We start from the raw sequence: 18,537 nt of genomic DNA, 5'->3' as shown, positions 1-18,537 counted from the left end.
TTTTTTGGAGGGAGCTATGTTTGCTTTAAAACTTCCTCTTGCCATCCTGATGGTGCGCACAGAAACAGAATCAGTGTTTCTCACAAACTCTGAGATGCCCCATGTGGGAAGCACCAAACCTGATAAGCATCTTCTGCTTTTTCCTTTCAATCAGTCCTTTCCTTGCTTTGCCCAGGGACTCATGTGGCCACCATCTCTCCTTGTCCTCACCAATGGGGAAGACAGGAAGGCCTGTGAATACGAAGTGCTCCAGCCTTGCTCCTCTGCCCAAGGCCAGGTCAAATGTGTATGCTGGAGGGAACTATTGTATGCTTAGGTACTGTATGATACTTCTGTCCACAGCAGAAAGCACCTCTTCCTCTGCTAGTGGCTGCAGGTAGGCCCCCGTACAGAGCAGAAGCATAGCAGGAGGTGGAAGCACTCTGTGCTACAACAATGCCTGGATATACAGGAGGACGATTTCCTCATGTATATAAGCGCTTGAAAAAGCTTGTGTGAGAAGTGCCATGGCAAGGCACTGTCAGAGTGGGACTAGCAGGCAAGACATCAGGTTGGGAGTCAGGAGCTGGATTTTGCCAGAGACTTTCCCACTGACTACATGAGCAAGTCACTCTTTCCTGCCATGCCTTTCTTTCAGCATCTGTCCAATGAGGGCAATGATTCTTGCCACCAAGTGCAGAGCCCTTCTAATACTGTGCTAGAAAAAAAGAATAACATGATAGAAAACTAAGTATTATTAAAATCAATACTTTCTGCTCAAAGCACTAAATAAACAGCAGCTCAGAAATTTCAAGCCCTAGGAGGGCAAGAAGAATGTTGTGTTTCCCCTTCCTAGTACTGTGAGTTGTTTAATCTTGTCTTGTTGCATGCTATGAGGAACAGTGCTCCTGGCTTCACAGCACACTCAGAATAAATGGCTTTTACGGCTATCAATAGCTTGAGCTCTCTTCAGCGTTTAATTACCTGCAAAGGCCATTTATTGCCTCATATATTCCCCTACCATGAACATTATCCCTTAAACAATAAATAAAATATTAAGGTCACACTTAAAGAGGGAGCAGAGGAACTGCACGAGCCATTCAGCCATAGCCAAGTCTAATATAGAATGTTTATCTCGTCTTTGGGGCACTTGAATTGACTGCAGAGCTTGCAGTGGGGCAGAGGAAGGGGGGGATGGCTGAGGGCATTTCCTCCTTCCTTCCTTCCTTGCATCAACCCTTTGCAGACCCAACCCCAGCGAGCTCAGAGAAGGGCATCCTACTGAGGAGACCCCCCCCTGAGGTCCCACTGGCAGCAGAGATGCAGCTCCATTCCCAGGACTGGTTCCCTGACAAGAAGTTATCAAACATGGTAACTCTGTGGCAGAGCAGAAAGAGAGGTGGAAATCAAGCTGGAGCTGCATGTTACCTGGTCATTCAGAAATCCTGAGGAGGGACAGGAACTGCTTAGGATGGTATGAGAGGTAGAAAGCCAAAGCAAGAAGGTAACTTAGAAGAGGGAGTCAGGCAGTGCTCCCTGCAGTGAGAAGATCTGTTAAGCTGTGAGGTGATTTCCCAAAGGTGGTAGTAGAGGGTAAACCCTTACCGGCAAATACCTTACGGCATTTGGGCCCCTTAAAACTAGACCAATAGAAACACTAATGAAATGTACACTAAGGGGCAAATCCTGCCCTGGCAGGAAGAAAGATAAGAAATGTATGGGATAGATGAAGTTCACCTATGGTATAATTTGCCTGAACTCTGTAGAACTGACAGAACAGGATGTGTTGGCCTTTCTGACCTTCAAACTGTATGATTGCTGTTTGTTAATCCCCAAATGAAGAAAAAAGTCCCTTTCTGTCCCTTTAAGTTTATAAAATTGTGGATCCCAAGGAATAAAGCTGTCTTACTTCCTTGGATGAACAGATAACCCTCCAAGTGACAGTCCAAACCAAATCCTTCTTCTCAGCCTCCTTCGGGCTGCTTTACCTTCTCAGTCTGCGGGGTAGGGGGAAAATACTTTTGAAAAGCTTCTCTTCAAAGTCAAGTGGTTAAACACTTTCCTCTCAGCAACCATGAGGAGAAGCACAAATGCCCTTCTTTATTCAACCAGCATTACTTTCAGAGCGGTGGCTTGTGCGGAGCGGGGCCAGCACGGGACCAGCTAACACAGGGAATGACAATGCTAGCGATTTCCCTGGGAGCAGCTATGGAGATTAGAACAAAGGAGCTAAACTGTGAAGCAGAATTTACAGAAGAGAAAAAAGATGCTTTTTTTTTCTGTATAAAAGGGTATGTACAAGGAAAGTGGATGAAATGATGGGTGTAAATGCATGGAGCATGATGGATGGGATCACATCCACTATTGAAAAGATACTTCTTGGTACAAGCATGTAATTCAAGCCTTACACGCGTAGTCAGATGGAGCATGCATAGATGCCATTTAGAGCCCTGGTCAGTGAATCACGGTGACTCTGTTTTAGCTTGACAGGATTGTAAAGACCTTTTCTGCGGAGCTATATGAGTCCTTTAGGAGGTGTTTGAAGTTAGGAGTTAGTAGTGAATGCCTTGATTTTAAATGGTTTAAATGAAAGTTCAGATATGAATTTCCATTTGTAAACTTGTTCTCAGAATGTTAAATATTGATACAAATATCTGCGGACAGGCAACAGGCCACAACTGGTGATGAAAAATTTAGCACCTGTCCAAGTGCAAGATATATTATCCAGTATGACCTACCAGATTTTTCATAGATGTGAGGGAGAAAAAGATGATCCTGAAGACCCTTACCTTGCGCCAGTTCATGCCATGTCAGATAACATTGCTTGTGAGCTGCATGCAATGTGTCACTGTGTGCTCTGAGGGCCCATGAAATCTGCGGGCAACTGGATACGTAGTTCCTTGCTTCAGGGTTGCTGTTGCAGCCAAGATAACAGGAAAACTGGATTTGGGAGTGTATGAGGGGAGCTATGAGGGTCACCAAAGCCACTGCTTGCTAAGTGAAAGACAGAACTAGGAATGTTTTGAAGGAGAGATACAGGCTTACTGGTGTTTCCTGATTGTGGATACGAAGGCTCAGGAGTCTTGTCGTATTGCGCATTCTCTAGTCGCTGAGATTGCTTGCTATGCGCAACCTGCGACAGGATTTGGGTTTGTATCTCTATGGGAAAGGAGTGCAGCCAGTTGAAAAGAGGTAAAGGGGAGTGTTGCGCTTAAACCATATTTATTTGACAGGTTTCAAAGCAGAGTTTGAATTTTTTTCCGGGGAGCTTACTGATTTCTTCTTGGATGTTCTTCAGTTTTTCAGCTCAGTTTCCCTCTTTTTTAACCTTTCTGATCAAAAGATGAAAAGTCTACTGCTCCTTTACCTTCTTTGTCTTTCCATTCCCATTTTGCTACCGAGCGAATGGAAACCTCCCGCACCACTACATTTCCAGTTCTGTGGAAATAACACATCCAATTTTTCTTGAAAAGTCTTGGATCCTGTTAAATCAGTGGTGCTCCCCAGCACCTCAGGATTTATTTATTAGCAGTAATTATGCAGAGTGCATGAAAGTGCTTTTTGGAACACAGTAACATGCAGCATCTGCCTTGAGATCATTCATCTGTCGGCAAAACGAGGGCAGAGCAGGAGATTAAATCAATTAAGCGAGTCACAGGAGCACATCACATGGCCACGAAGGCAGGGAGCTCGGTGTTTCTGTTGGTAAGGGCCACAGGGTGCTGGCAGCGGTGAGAAAGGTAAGGGTGCGAGGTGATGAGTATTACTGCTCGGGAGCAGGTCGAGTCAAGTGCGTCTTCACCTCTCACTGAAGTTAAGTCACAACAATAAGTTTGGGGCAATGAAGCTCTTTATGGCGGGCATCAAGGAAGGAGTGAGGTTGGAGGAGGGATTTAAATGAAAAGGAGGCAATGGCTTTGTAGACTTGAACAGGGAAGTCGAGGTGAGGAAAATTAGGAATTAAGGAATTAATTAAGGAATGAGCCCAAGGCAAGCCCAGCTTCCCTGGCAGCACAGGAAAGTCACAAGGAGCCATGGGAGCTAAGGGAGCTAAGACTTTAGGGCCCAGCCATATTGTATCTATACAGCAGGATAAACCCCAGCAGAGATATCAGAAAGACCAGCTGTGCTGCAGCACTGGACAGAGAGAAATGAAGACAGACTTTATCAAAAATCCTATACCTGTATACTAAAACATGCACAAGCTTATATTTTATATACACGCTACCTAATTTCTGGAGGAGGTTATTAGTTATTAATGGGTAACTAAGGGGTAGCAGTTTATTTTGCAGTTACCATGCTTTGCCCCAGACATCTCAATTAATATGTCTCAAATAATTTATTTTTCAAGCAAAAAATCAGTGTTAAATATTTTAAGTCAGTACTGACTAGTATAACTCAGGGAAAATCATCGTAGTGATAATAGAGCAAAAATGCGTTAAGTACTTAATCTGCACAGAATCCTAGTATATAGCATACATAGGAATGCATAGTTTCCAAATAACACAGTAGTTTTCATATAGTGTATTGTATACAGAGCTTTTTTTTGCTCCTATGTGTACATTGCTAATCAGTGCTGATTTGTAAGCATATGGGGTACATTATAAACTACCTGGCTAGAAAAGCACCTCTAGCTACTGCTAGATGCTGGAGACAGCAAAGATCGATTGCAGCCTCTCTTGTCTCCCTCTGTCAGTGCAGAGCAATTGCTATGCTAAAACACCAAACTATATAACCCTGATAAATTTCCTTTTTGTGATGTGCACTTTGGTGTAAAATAAAGCTAAGGGAGAAGGAAGGAGCATGAAGGAGTAGGTCTGAAATCAGGAGGAAGAGACCAAACGAAGAATTTTTTTAAATGCCACATCTCTAGGTCATTGAAGTCCCTTTGCCTTCACTCATGGATATTCAGTATCAACAATTTGCTTACACTGTTAGATAGGACTAAAATGTCTCCACTGCAACACTAGGCATTTATTCAATCATCCTCAAATACTTTCAAAAGATCCTCTATGGGTTATTTATACACACAAACACCTTTTATTATTAAATTTAATTTACTTGTCACCAGCTAGCTTGCAAATTTGCTCTACCTTTGTACTAAGTTTGGGCAATAAAACCATGTTGATCTGCTCCCAGCCAGTTTCATTTCCCTGTTCTACTGCATTAAACACAATGTGCTGTTGTCTAGGCTGCAAACACACAAGGGAAATTGTTTAAATAATGAAAAAAAAATTGCCTACGCTGAAGTCCTTGCAATCAGGACAACATTGGATTTTGTAAAATTTAGATTCTTGATGTTAACTGACTGGCAGCCTCTCTTGGGGGGATTTTGCATTCCAGTTACCACAGAATATTTTTTAGCAGCTAGAGCATAGCAAGATGATGCCTGTTTCAGTAAAGTGCTGAAGAGCATCTGTATGCACCAGCGATAGACACGGGGGTGCGAGAGCCGGCGCTTGGCTGGCTGTGCACAGCGGGGGTACATGCACCAGCATGCAGTGCTGACACCCCGCAGAAATGCCTGTGAAGGGGCCACATCGTATTTCCACTGTATTGCATGTCTGAACTGGCAATGGAGCTAAAAGAAAAGGGCCAGTGCTGTAATCCCAGAGTAAATCACAGCAGCCCGAGGCTGGAAAGTCTTAATCCATCACAGGAGGCTCTTATCTTTAGATAGATACATGTAGGCTTACTCTACGAGGACGATAAGATGCATGGTCCATTTCTGACTGAACAGAAATGCATGAGGGTGGTTGACAGACACAGAAAAAGTTATTTTTCAATCTTTTAAGAGCTGAGGTTAAAATAGAAGATAGCAGTTCAGAACCAAGACATGTCTTTCTAGTAAATACCATTTAGATCTCTCTGCTCTTTCCCTCTCCATTATCTCAGGTTTAGACGAGATCAAAAGGATGGTTAAACTCCACTGAAGTAATTCTCTCTGCATTTCTGCATTTGCTTTTTATTTTTTCCTCATTTTTTTTATTCTTACATGAAGGTTGAGATGCAGGTTATCTAACCCTTGCTAACTGGAGCTCATTAGACAAAATTGTCGCATGTCTTCTAAATACAGGCACGTGTTGTATCAAAAGCTTCCTGCTGGACAGTTAATACAACTTTGACCCTCTCCCCAGCACACATAAAAAAAGTAGGCATTTGCTTGGAGCTCCTCCTTGAAGCGTATCGCTCATTGAGCCACAGAGCATCTAGCGACTCACACAAAGCTTCCTAACTGAAGAAAAAAGAAATGGGCATGAGGTATGATGAAAGAGTTGCACAGTTTTGTACAGCTATGCTCCTAGCCATCTCAATGAAAGGAGGAGGAATATAGCTAATTAGGGAGCCTATTAACAAGAACCAGAACGATTAGAGTGTTTCTCTCCGTCGAAACACCAGAGTGAGAAACTTCCTGGGTCAGACCCTGCATCTCTTTTACTCGCTTCTTGGCAAGAGCGCATCAGTAAACTGAAGTTCAGAGTGGGGGCAAAATGGGTGACACTGGCCAGTGGGACTCAGTCTCTTTTCAGACTCTCAGCAGCTGGTTAAAACTGTCCCCTCTGCTGGCTTATGACTATGACAAATACCATCCTCGTGCGGGGAGCTGGAACCAAGCTTGGGAAGTATAAAATATAGGTGAAAGTAAAAACGTACAGGAACCTTTTAAAGGGATTTTGACGCTGCGGTGAAAATGACTGGGAGATGAGAAAAGACTGGCCCCAGCTACAACAGAGGTCTGAGGAAGCTATGATATCATGCTGCTTAAAATATAGAGTTCACATCTGGTCAACCCATTATAGAAAAAATAGGGTAGCACTTAAAAAGGTACAGGGAAGGGTCGGAGGGCAAAACCCATCACTAAACGCTATGAGAAACAGGAGACAAAAAAAGGAAGAGCGTGGGTGGAGAAAAGAAAGAAAGAAAGAAATCTATATTGGCTGAGAGGAAAAGACATTAATGGGAAATTTAATTAGAGCAAATAAAATGATAAAGCTTTGCAGGTGGTGGAGCAAGGGGTTATGAAATGACATTAGAGAAAAGTATTAGTCTAGAAGTAAAGGCAGGTGTCCCAGGAAGCTACTGGTGCGTTTAAGACGAAATCTCTGGTTTATCTCAGAAGTGCTGGTGAGAGTTTCCACGAGCATTCCCCATGCAATGAGTGCGGCAGGAACAGCACGAGGAGGGCACAAGCCCCGCTCCCTGGAGCACCGTGGTGGGTTACAGCGTTGCCGAGAAGCCGGGCTGAAGGGCTTTGCTTCTGAAAGGTTTTCTTGACGCTTCTTGGCAGATGTTCCCCTGTGTGGCTTCAACCAGAGCATCTGTAGATTAATAGCTGGCATTGTGGAGACTGAAAGGCAGACTGAAGACGCCCAAGTCTAGACACAGCTCATTAGACCGAGCACGAGGCGTTGAGCGTACATGCCCTGGTCTCCGGTCTTAGGGATGCCTCGCTCCCGATGTCTGCAGTTTATAATCCAGCTGTAACACTTAGGTTGGTGACCTCAGACAGATGGTTTCTGAGCTGTGTTGCAGGCTGGTTTTTCATCATTGTTATTAAGAATAACTAAAAATAAGGTAATTGTATGCTGTGCAAAACTGCTAACATCACTCTGAACACTGCTCCACAGAGGTTACTGCTTGCCTCAGCACAGCCCCTGCCAGCCGTCCCCAGGCTCTGTCTGAGGCTCAGGATATGGAGTTAAGACACTGCTGTAACATGTGATGTGTAAAAGCATACGCGGGTAAGCTGATCAGTTCTTTCCGTCTCACAAAGAAAGATGCAGCCTCTGGCATCTGTCCTTTGCATGCCCTGATGTGGGCCCCCCATGCGTATCTCAGCTGTCCCACCATGGGAAGGCTGGTGGGAGCAAAGTCAGGGAGAAGTTAGTGAAAGAAAGGGATTTATCCTCAGCTCAGCCTTCCTGGGCAAGACGTGATCAAGCTTTACCTGGATGCAGCTTCCCTGTGGGCGTACAGAACATACTCCGTTAAATGGGTATGGGCATCTATGGGCTTTCTGGTCCAAGTTTGCTGGTAAATCTGCCCCAACCTTAGGTTCTGCTGTCTAAGCAGCAGTCTGCAGGCAAACCCAGAGAAAGGCCTGAAGGTTTCAGGAAAAGCATAGCCAAGTAAATGAATAGGTGAAATGAATTGAATGGGAACTGTGTATGGAAGAAATGGATATGCAGGTCAGCCTGGCAGGAGGGAAAACAGAAAAAGGAAATAGAAAAGTAGCTGGCAAAATAGAACAGAGTTATGTTACTGACACGGGAAAGCGACATTAGAGTTGGTGCAAGGTCGAGATGTGGGAATGTGATGGAAGAAGCAGTGGGAAGGGATGATGGGGAAGAGCAGAGGGAGGGGAAGGAGGTGGGGGATATAAGGGAAGCCAAGGGAAGGGCCTAAGTCTGATATGTCAAGGGAGAGAATGATTTAACACAAGAAGAAACATGGGAGCAGGAGCAGGTGAGGAAAGTGGCATGAGACCTTGTGTTTGGCCCTCCTGGGAGGAGACAGGACAGACTGGAAAGGACAGGAGCATCTCTGGAGTACAGATAGAGCTTTTGCCTAGTGGAGGAAGGACAGGCTTTAGTTGATTTAATTTTTATTTTAGCTAAACTAAAGAAAAAAAGTGAGAGATTAGATCTGCCTAAGAAAATGTCAGCTAAGAATCATCCTTCCTGGGTATACTGTGCTCTCCATTTCCTGCTTGACTTGAAATTGATTTATCTAATGGACACAAATTTTTTTTTATGTTTCTGGATTGTTGCTATTCCCAGGTGCTATCGAAGGTCCCAAATATATGTTCTGTATATACGCAAACAGTATACCTCCGTGTGGCACACTGTAGTGACATACGAATGCCCCCAGAGGCAAAGGACTTAACATGTCACAGATGTGAGGAATAGAACGAGTATTCTTCATCCCAATGGAAAACTAGGGCCCAGAAATGATGGCTAACTTGCCCAAGGTCACCCCAGAGGTCTGTAGCCAAGCTGGGATTTGAGCTCCTCTCTCCAAGCTCTCAGGCTGTTGTTTAAGTCTCAGTGGTCCATCTTCAGGAGCCTTGCTGGGTTGCTACTGCAAGTATCCCAGCTAAGGAAACTTGTATGTTAGATTGGGAAAGCAGGTTATTTTTCTTTCCTCCTTTGCTGAGTTTAAGCTATGCTGGATGTAACAGCTTTGGACTTTCCAAACCGACCACCTTTGGGCCATTTATGGAAAGGAAAACTAATTCAAAATGACTTGATCGTCTCAGGTTGGTGCACAGTTGTAATGGAGACTACTGTGCTCAAAGCAAAGGCTCCAAGCAGGTCTTTCGTATAACCTGCTATATGACATTGCGTACTAATTTTTGGGTAGTACGTGCTCTTCTGCTGACTACCTAGAAGATAAAATACAGAAACGCAACAGAATACAGAAGGCTAAGCTACAGATTTATGAAACTGTTGCATTGTACACCGCAACAGAGAATTATATTTTCTTCTATCGTCTTCAGAAAATATGTTTTTCCCTAATTGGTCAAAGTGGGATTAGTAGCTGTTGAAAGCCATGCACTTTACAAGGCCCTCTGGGAGCTTACAAATGCAGATACTTTCATACAGATCATTGCTTAAGCCCTGATTTGTGCAGCTTCTTCTTTGTGATGCAAACTAACAGGAATATAGAGAAATACAACCCCAAAAGGCTTCCACAGTCTTTTGTGAACTTCCAGCCAGCAGAGCCCGTCCCTCCTGCTGCCTCTTGTGCCGCTGTAATGCAGGCTCTGGGCCACAAGCATGTGCCATCACCGCAGCCCTCCCTCACCCCATGGGGCTGCTTCTTAGAGTGGATAAGATGTTGATCAGAGGATCAAGGGTTAACTGAGGACCCCAGGAGGCCTCTAGTCCAATGTCCTGCTAAAGCAAGGTCAGCCATGGGATCAGACCAAGTTATTCAGGGCTTTGTCCAGTTGGGTCTTGAAAACCTCCAGACTGCACAACCTCTCTGGGCAACCTGCTCCAATGTCTCACTGCCCTTATATGGAAAACATTTCTCCTTATATCAGTCTGAATCACTCCTGTTTCAATTTTTGCTTGCTGTCTCTCGTCCTTCCACCATGCACCACTGAAGAGCCTGGCTCCCTCTTCTTGGTGACCTCCCTGTGGGTGCTGCGGGGCTGCTGTTAGGTCCCCCTGAAGCCACCTCTTTCGTAGGCTGGCCAAGTCCAGTTCCCTCAGTCTCTCCTCACAGGACAAGTGCTCCAGCCCCTGAACTCGCTCTAGTTTGGCAATGTCTGTCTTGCATTGGGGAGACCAAAGTGACGCAGTATCTGGATGCGCTCTCATGAGTGCCGAGTGTAGGGGGGTTAATCACTTTTCTCACTCTGTGGGCTGTGCTCCTGTTAATATAACCCTGGATGCTGTTGGTCTCTGCTGCCAGCGCTTCCAGCTGACTCACACACAGCTCGCTGTCTGCCACAACCCCCAGGGCCTGAGACAGTGTTGAAAACCTGGTAAGATCAAGGTAAATGATGTACACTGCTCTCCCTCTGCCCACAAATCCAGTCATTTTATACTAGAGCACAATAAGGTTGATCAGTCATGAATTAGCTCGGTTAATCCATACCAACGGTCCCCAGTCACTTTCTTCTCTTTCATGTTCCCACACGCTCTCCCTGCTTCTGGGATGGGGGCATGAAATGCACCTGCCTCCTCCTACCATGAAGTGTCAGTGGGATAATGAATCTCTCTGTGCAACAGAAGTCCCCTGGGCCTGCTTGCCACATGGGGAGCTCAGCTGGGGGTGGAAGGCCTTCGCAGAGCAGGGCTTGCAGGGCAAATACCTCCCTTTCCTACTGCTCTGTGGTGCAGTCTTCCTCTCTGAAAATGATTCATTCCAGAGGAATATCATTTATTCTACCGATGGAGAGATGTGAACAAGCATCACTTGCATTTGAGTCATGATGTCAAGCTTTGAAGTCTAGAGATTTCTTTTCTTCAAGCAATGGCAGTGCAGATTGCAAGCAACGCCCGGAGTTGGCACCCTGGCAGGGTCCCACAGTGACCGCGCGGTGGCACAGACCTGCAGGGATGGATTGCAGTCTGGTCCTTGAGCTCCTCACTTGAACAAACCGAGGGAAAGCGGTGCTGGGAGGAAGACAGTGTGGCAGGCACTTCTCTGTGGCTCCACAGAGAAACCACCCTTCATCCCACCCTGTCTGAAGGCAAAGAGTGGAGCAGATGTAGGGGGCAGGACGAGAGTGAAGGAAGCATGCACAGGAGTCGCTTCTCTCCATCACCGAAAATACACGGGTACAGAGAAAGCCCACAGTGAAAGATGTGCACTTTTAATCTGTGAAAAGGGGGTTAACCTAAGGATTGCCATGGCGGGCAAGGAGATGGTAGTATTACTACTTTGATTGTAGGTAAGCCCAGTAATGCCAAAGCTGTGAAGCAGATTGCTACAGCTCTCCAGGGAGGTTGTGAGAGGGAGGTAGAGACTGCTGCGTAGACAAGAGACCCAAGACATCCCCACCTGATGCCTTGAAATATTCATCTCTCACCAGTGTCTCTGCTGGAGCCTGCACTTCTTTCCTGTGAAATGCAAAAGTTTGACAAGGCAATGCAGTGTTAGAGAGTGACTTTTTTGACAAAGCAAATCTCTCACTTGCTTAGCCACTGTAAAACCACATCTTTGGAGATACGCAAACCCTGACTGCGCACTGTCCTGAGCACCCTGCTCTAGGTGATCCTGCTTTGAGCAAGGTGATCCTGCTTGGAGCAGAGGGACTGGGCTAGGTGATCTCCAGAGGTCCCTTCCCACCTCAGCCGTTTTGTAGTCCTGTGATTCTGCAAACTGACATTGCATCTTGTGTGTGGAGTTAGGCTGTGCGCATGGAGGCTTTGAGCATGTCCCACCCCAGGGTGCCCTCCTCTGGACATCCCAGTGCACAGGGCTTGCGGGGAGCCCTGCCTGTGAAGCATAGCTAGGCCAGGGGCAGCCAGTAGGCCAAGCGCTTTGATGCACACGTGACTGGTCACAGCCTGGGCTGCCAGCTAAGCAGTCTATTCTAAACTAGGATCTTTAGCAGGCAGTAGCCATCCTCAACTGTCTGTCTGTGCCTTGCCTTCCATGCCATCATCCTCTCCTTCCGGTCTAGCTGCTCCTCCAGCTTCCTCCTGCTCTGTTAGCTGGAGTCTCTCCATCTCTTTTTGAACTGAAGCACTTTAATGCTTTCTCCAAGCTCAGTTCCTAATGCTGGTCGAAGCGCTATGTTTTAGGTAATTTTGAGGCATGGCCGCTCTGGTAAAGGCGAGATTGCAGGACCAAGGAGTGCTTCCCACTTCCCAGGTTGTGGTCCGCAACCCAGTGTATCCTAACTCCAAACAGGAGGAGACAGCAGACCCTCTCCTCTCCCATCCCCACATGCCTTTATTTCCATGGAATAGCAAATGCCGGTGTGTGTGACCTGGGTACAGGCTGCAGCAGCTCCCCCCCAGACTGGTGACTTTCTGTGAACCAAGCAGCATGTGAGCGTGGCCCCAGCTGTTGACTGGCACATCCCAGCTAGAAGAGGTGGTTGCTCAGGGTGCATCAGCTGGTGCAGTTTTACAAAGCAGCCCGTGTTCAGTGGGGAACACAGAAGCTGACCAGCACTTTCAAAAACTCTATCAGTTAAGATGTTTAACCTCACATAGTTGAAAACACAGTCTATTTTTCCTTAATCTAACCATGACCTACATTTCCTCAAGAGCTCCTCCTGGTCAGGGAAGTGACTCTCTGGTTCATTGCTCTTGTAGCCTACTGATGAAACATGTCAACTTGAAGATAAGGAGCTCGTAAAAAGCTTGTTTTGAAACCTGGCTACTTGGGACTGTCCCTACTGTCTAATGCCAACATGAATGTCACTCTTCAGATTTTCCTTTCTTGAGGAACCCAAGGCACAGACAGGTGGAATTAATTGATCTAGCTCAAGAAAAGAGTCTCAGGCAGAGTAAGGACAGAACTGACATCATCTGGCTCCTCGCCATAGTTTCTTACACAACTCGCAGGTGTCCTTCCATGGGGAAATTCATCAGTGCAGGACTTATTTTATACATGCTACTGAGTCTGCCGTGAGCCAAAAAATCCCCAGTGTCCACTTGCAAATTTTGGAGTCATTTATATCCATAGTAATAAAAGCTGTATGCTGCTTATTTAGCAGGGCTCTTCTAATGTTCTGTTTGTTGTTTTGATAGTCTGTATCTTCTTCATATTGTAATCATATTAAAAGAGCATTCTTTTCCTGGAATAAAGAGGTAATGATTCACAAGAGGCATAATTATTCCATGTGGTGCAGGCAGGATGCTACCGAAAGAGCTGTCTTCTTTATGTGTAAGAGGCTTTTATTGCAAGTGTTCTACACAGTAATTAAATTCCTTTGAATGAGAAGGCTTGATTGGATTTTCTTTGGTTTACTGGGAGGAGTCTGAAAAGCAAGGTATTTAGCTCAATTGCTATACAATTTTGGCATCTGTTAGGGGCTAGGGAGAAAGGTTCAGAGTGTCTGATCCCCATTTCTGTTATGCTAGTATTATGTTAGCTGAACTCAGTATTATATTAGCTGAATTCAACTGAGTTACATTACATTTGTATTTGTGTGAGAATCAAGCTCAGAAAGCTCTGCTGGAAAGCAGCAGGATACCTGAACATATGCTGTAAGAATTCAAATTATGTGGGGGGAAAATGTTGTTAAAGGAAAGTTGCTCGTAGCTGCAAGGCAAGTACCTGATAGTGAGAAAATTTCATATTTAAGATGATCTGATGTTTGCTTTGTAGGGAGTCCAGCCTTGGCTCAAAATGGGGCAAAGCTTTAAAAGACAGCAGCAAACAAATGAAAAGTCAAGTGATCATGCAACAAAAGATTATGGCATGACACATGAGCAAGCATGGACCAACTTTTGAATATTTGACTTGTCAACCTAAATCATATTTGTTTAATATCAACTGTTGTATACAGCTGCCAAGGGTTTTTTAAGGGAAAAGAGTAAACATGTAAATTGAAAGAAAAAACATATAATATACAGCCTCATTGTGTATTAGCCATATGGTTTGGGGTCTGAAGCATAAATTATGCTACTCATTACTCGAAAAGGTTATGCAATACCTCAGAAGGAGAATGTGAACCCAGGCAAGGAAAGACACCTGACATTGTGGAGGTGTCACTGGGGGGACATGGAGGATGCCAGATTTTACTCTTGCTCCCCTCCGAGATTTACAGGACCCCCAAATTATGGCCCCAAGGGAAAGGCAAGGCTTCGAGGCAGGTCAGGTTGTTGCAGTGGGGAGCCTGGTGGGTGCTTTTCTTTCGCCTCTTGCCCCTGGCCACAGCTCCCCGGTAGTAGGGAGATGACGTGCATCCCACCTGCACTGGTGGGGGTGGATATGAGGCGGGGTAGGCTGGTTTGGCAGGGAGAAGGGCAGGGTGACTGAGGTGGAGGAAGAGCTCCAGGAAAAAAAGACCGTGACTATGCTTTGTAAAGACAAAAAGTGCAAGAAGGAGCTTGAAGAAGTCCTGTTGGGAGGAGGCTGGGACTGGCCAGGCATGGAAAATGGGACAGAGACATGGAGATTCTGCAAGGACTCTTCTCGACTGGATCTCAGTCCAGCCAAGGGAGGTGGCAGGTTGCTGGTGGTAGCATCCAAGTCTGAGGGGAACAGGCAAAAAAAAATTTTTGTACTGCAAATCTTCGGGTTGGACCTGTGACTCCTGAGGCTCTTGTGTCCTCATGCCTGTCTGCAAGACCCACGAGGAACGCACATGCCTCACCTCACTCTGACATCAGGGGGGCACCAGCGCTTCGCCAAGGAGAGGTCAGCAGCATTTTAATTTCAGTTTTAGCATTGCAGAATAAAGCACTTCTTCCTTCCCTGCTTTCTGGAAGGAGCTGAATGATTCTGGCTGAAAGTCTGCAGACCAGTTCAGCCTGAGGCAGGCACCTGGCATAGCTCAGGCCAGCCCAAACGGATGTATCTTGACAAAGACGGAAGCAGTCAAAAATACGTCTACCAGTGGGAAACGTTATACCTACCCCACCTACTCAGTGTGAACAGTGCCACGCAGGGGGAGGAAACTCTGAGATTAAATGGTTACCATTTCAGAAGTACATAGCTGAAGAGGAACAGATAAGAGCAATGGTTTGCATTTGGGATGCCGACGTGCGTGTCTGAACCTGAACCGGCTCTGAGCAGCTCAGCCATACATCTCTGCCGGTAATAAAACTTGGGAGTGCTCATGACTCATCGCGCCTCTTTTCCTTGTGGAATACAGGACCTGATGGATGTCTGGAGCTGAGTATATTTTCTGATGAATTTTGGTAATTGCAGCCAGAACACTTTGGTTTATTACCTTTTTTTTCTTCCTATTGGCTGGCAGGCATTAATAACCGATAAATTGTCTGTCCTGTTGTCCTCTTCTTTCTTACTTTCAACTTTTATGTTTTTACATCAAAGACAGAGAGAGCAGTAGCTACAAAATGCTCCAGTCTCTGTGGCATTCATGGAGCACCATTAGGCAAATGAGATTTGTCTCTGTCCTCCTTTGGAGCCTGCCGGTCAGTGCCCTAGGACTGTACAGAGAATATCGTTGTGAACCAACAGGGACGCCAATGAGTCACATCAAGCCCAAGCCTTCCCTGCTGTCACTCTACTGACTTCCGAGTGGTTGTGCCTCCCTTTATGACCTATTTATGCTCAGCAAGGATCCCTCCAGGCTGTATGGGCCACTGGAAATGGAGCCCAACGTTTTGCCAAAAAAAAGGGACTATTTGCAAAAAATATATGTATTTGCAAGGATATAAATAATAAAATAAAAAACGGATTCAATTTGGCTGATCTCTCTTTCTCTTTCTTGGCTTCCTGAGCAGAAACAGTCACACCTGAGGATTACCTGGCTGATCCCACGAACATGAAACGCTACAGCATGGATCCTGCTGACTCGGCCTGCAGCTGCGTGGGCTCCGTGTACAGCATGCGGCCAAGCCCTGCAGACGGGCGTCTTGCCGGGGGCTCTTCGTCCGCCTGCAGCCATCGTCCTGCCCAGATGTCTTCAGGAGGATCGTCCTCTACAGGCCTGCGGCATCCAACCTCCAGCCCAACTAGGAATGGGACCTATCCTGAAGGAAACAGAAGTGGTAATAAAATGTCTTCCTATTAGCAGTGTGTGTTGCAATGCTGGTGCCACACCAGAGTCTTTACTCACTCCCAAACCCCCAGGAAAATTAGCGAGACGGGTCTGGGTTAACATCCATCCAGACCACACACACTTCCACTTAGAAGGAGAAATAATAACCTGTGTAGACAGAAAATCAATCTGTTCATCATTAGGTAAAAAGGTGAATGTTTTCTAGTGTTGTTATTAATTATGTAAACAGATGTATTATGTATAATCACGTAGCAATCACAACTGGCTTTATTGACTTACAGATATAAATATTAATATATAAAGTGTTGCTCCCCAAGATTGATACTGCTTAACCGTATGATACCATCTGTGCAGAAGATAGGATGCAGGGCAAACCCAAATATCAGTGCCAGCTTCAAATCATTTCAGCAAAAGGTTTTGCTTCCTGGACGCATAGACCACTCTGCCCCTTTAATCATAAACTGGATCCGATTTTGTTTGAAAAAGACTGCCCAGCTGAACATATATTTTTAGGATCCATCCAGCTCTCTGCTCAAGGGTCTGCTATCCTGCAGGGAAGCAAAGTCACAACAAGTATTTCCACTGAATGCAAGGGATGCCATGGGGACCACTGCGATCGATGTCCTTTCTTTTCCTCCTCCTTTGTATTTTTGTCCCAGTGCCCTGCTGGGATTTAGGTTTGCTGGGTTGGTTGCTCTGCCCATTTGTGCTGCTCTGCTGGTGTGAAGCTCCTTTTAAAAATGGGCTTGGTGGCCTTGCCTGCAGGAAGACGTGTCCGACAGTTGAGGGGCCCAAAGCCACGGGGCAAGTGGGACCAAAAGGGGAACCAGGCGCGTGTCAGTGCAGCTTGCAGGACCAGGCAGCAAGCAGAGTAGAGGCTGGGGGCTCACAGAATCGGGGGAAAATTGGCTGTAGCAGTTGTAAATGTGGTCTCGTAGCTCAGGCAGAGCCCACTTTCCAGGACCGAGTGCAGCGATCAGAGCATTGCTGTTACTTCAGTTTCTAAATCATTATTGTACTCGCTTTTCCTCAGGTTTTTGCTGTATCTCCAGTTCTACACAGTTTCTTTTTCCCCATAAATGACCTGAGTTCATCAAATTTGTTAGCTCATTCTCTCAAATTCTGTTAACTTTGTCTTTGTTTGCATTTTCCAAGGTCTCCATTAACATGTCTTTATCGGTAGTGATTCTAACAGTGTCTTCACCCCTTACTAATTATTCAAGCTTCATTTATGCATTCCTCATCTTGAAGATAGATCTAATAAAAGAGTTGAGAGTCTCAGCCATTTTTAAGTCATTAATTTCTTTCCCTTCCTCATTTGTTAATGGAACCTACTGTCACTGTAGTATTTTTTTTTCTTTCTATGTATTTGCAGAAGCCTTGCTGGTTCCCCTTAGCCCCTTTGTCTAGCATTCACTCATTACACTGCCTTTCTGCCCTTGCATTTCTCCTGAAAACTGCAAGTGATTTTGCATATTTTTGCTTGGTAGCCACCCCAGCGTCTCTCTCCAGCAACCTCAGATTTTTGCATAATTCCTTCACAGTGCTCTCCTCCCCAATGTCTGTACTAGTTCTTGCTCCTGAACTTTTACTGGCTTCGTTTAATATTTTAGAATATTATTCTTCCAAAATATTTTTTTTTCGTTTTTATTTCTGAATTTCTTTGTTTCCCTAAGTTTGCCTTCCTAAACATTAAATACCTGCCCCAAACTGTCAATTTGATACTTTTTTTCGCATCCCTGTTGCCTTGGCTTATCCCTGATTCCTCTATTATACGTAACACAGGTAAGCATTTGTCCTCATTACTTTTCAGTACTTACAGGGTCAACTTTAGCCAAAGCAAAGTGGATAGTATGGAAATGCACTACTGCAAACACATTTTAGAAGGCTCTTGCTAAAAACTTGGGGCCTCAGCTACAAAGAAAAGGAAATGAAAAGCTACTTTCTTTCAGATCTTGCTTAATGCCTTAAGGGTCCACACAATCAGAGGCTGGGGGGCAAAGAGGCTTCCCACACATGCAGATTCGTTTTGCCTCTCCCATTGCTTCCCTAGGACCTCCTAGGAGAACCGGGACCCTGTGGTCAAGCTTTCTAGCCGGCAGCTGCAAGCAGCCAAGATTTAACAATGTTGCTGCTTGCTTGGTTTGAAAGTCTTTGCCATTCTTGCCGAGATGAATTGTTATCTCGTTGTGGACTGGTCATACCACGTCCAATCAAAGGTCTGCCTAGCCCAGCCTCCTGTCTCCTGCACGAGACAGCATGTAACGAAGGAAGAGACAAGTGCAAAGATAGCGGTGCTGCCCCGTATCCTCTCCGCCTTCAGCAATTCGTGGCTCAGAGACTTCCTGAGCCAGATGTGGTGGATCCACATTTAGTAACTCGTGATAGATTTT

At 45.5% G+C, this 18,537-nt stretch overlaps 1 protein-coding gene across 5 annotated transcripts in view; it reads left to right on the top strand.

The window, feature by feature from the left end:
* The window catches only part of SCML4 (Scm polycomb group protein like 4), an 83,425-nt gene that overhangs the window by 51,259 nt on the left and 13,629 nt on the right, over positions 1 to 18,537 (top strand). For all 5 annotated transcript variants that reach the window (XM_068937965.1, XM_009676934.2, XM_068937962.1 and 2 more), the window contains one exon: positions 15,867 to 16,133. In XM_068937965.1, the coding sequence (XP_068794066.1) occupies positions 15,867 to 16,133 (267 nt within the window). The remainder of the gene's footprint in view (positions 1 to 15,866; positions 16,134 to 18,537) is intronic.

The sequence above is a fragment of the Struthio camelus genome, chromosome 3 (genome assembly GCF_040807025.1).
Source record: "Struthio camelus isolate bStrCam1 chromosome 3, bStrCam1.hap1, whole genome shotgun sequence".
In the NCBI taxonomy this organism is placed as follows: domain Eukaryota; kingdom Metazoa; phylum Chordata; class Aves; order Struthioniformes; family Struthionidae; genus Struthio; species Struthio camelus.
The sequence above is the reverse complement of the archived record's forward strand: the minus strand, read 5'-3'. Positions and strand labels throughout refer to the sequence as shown.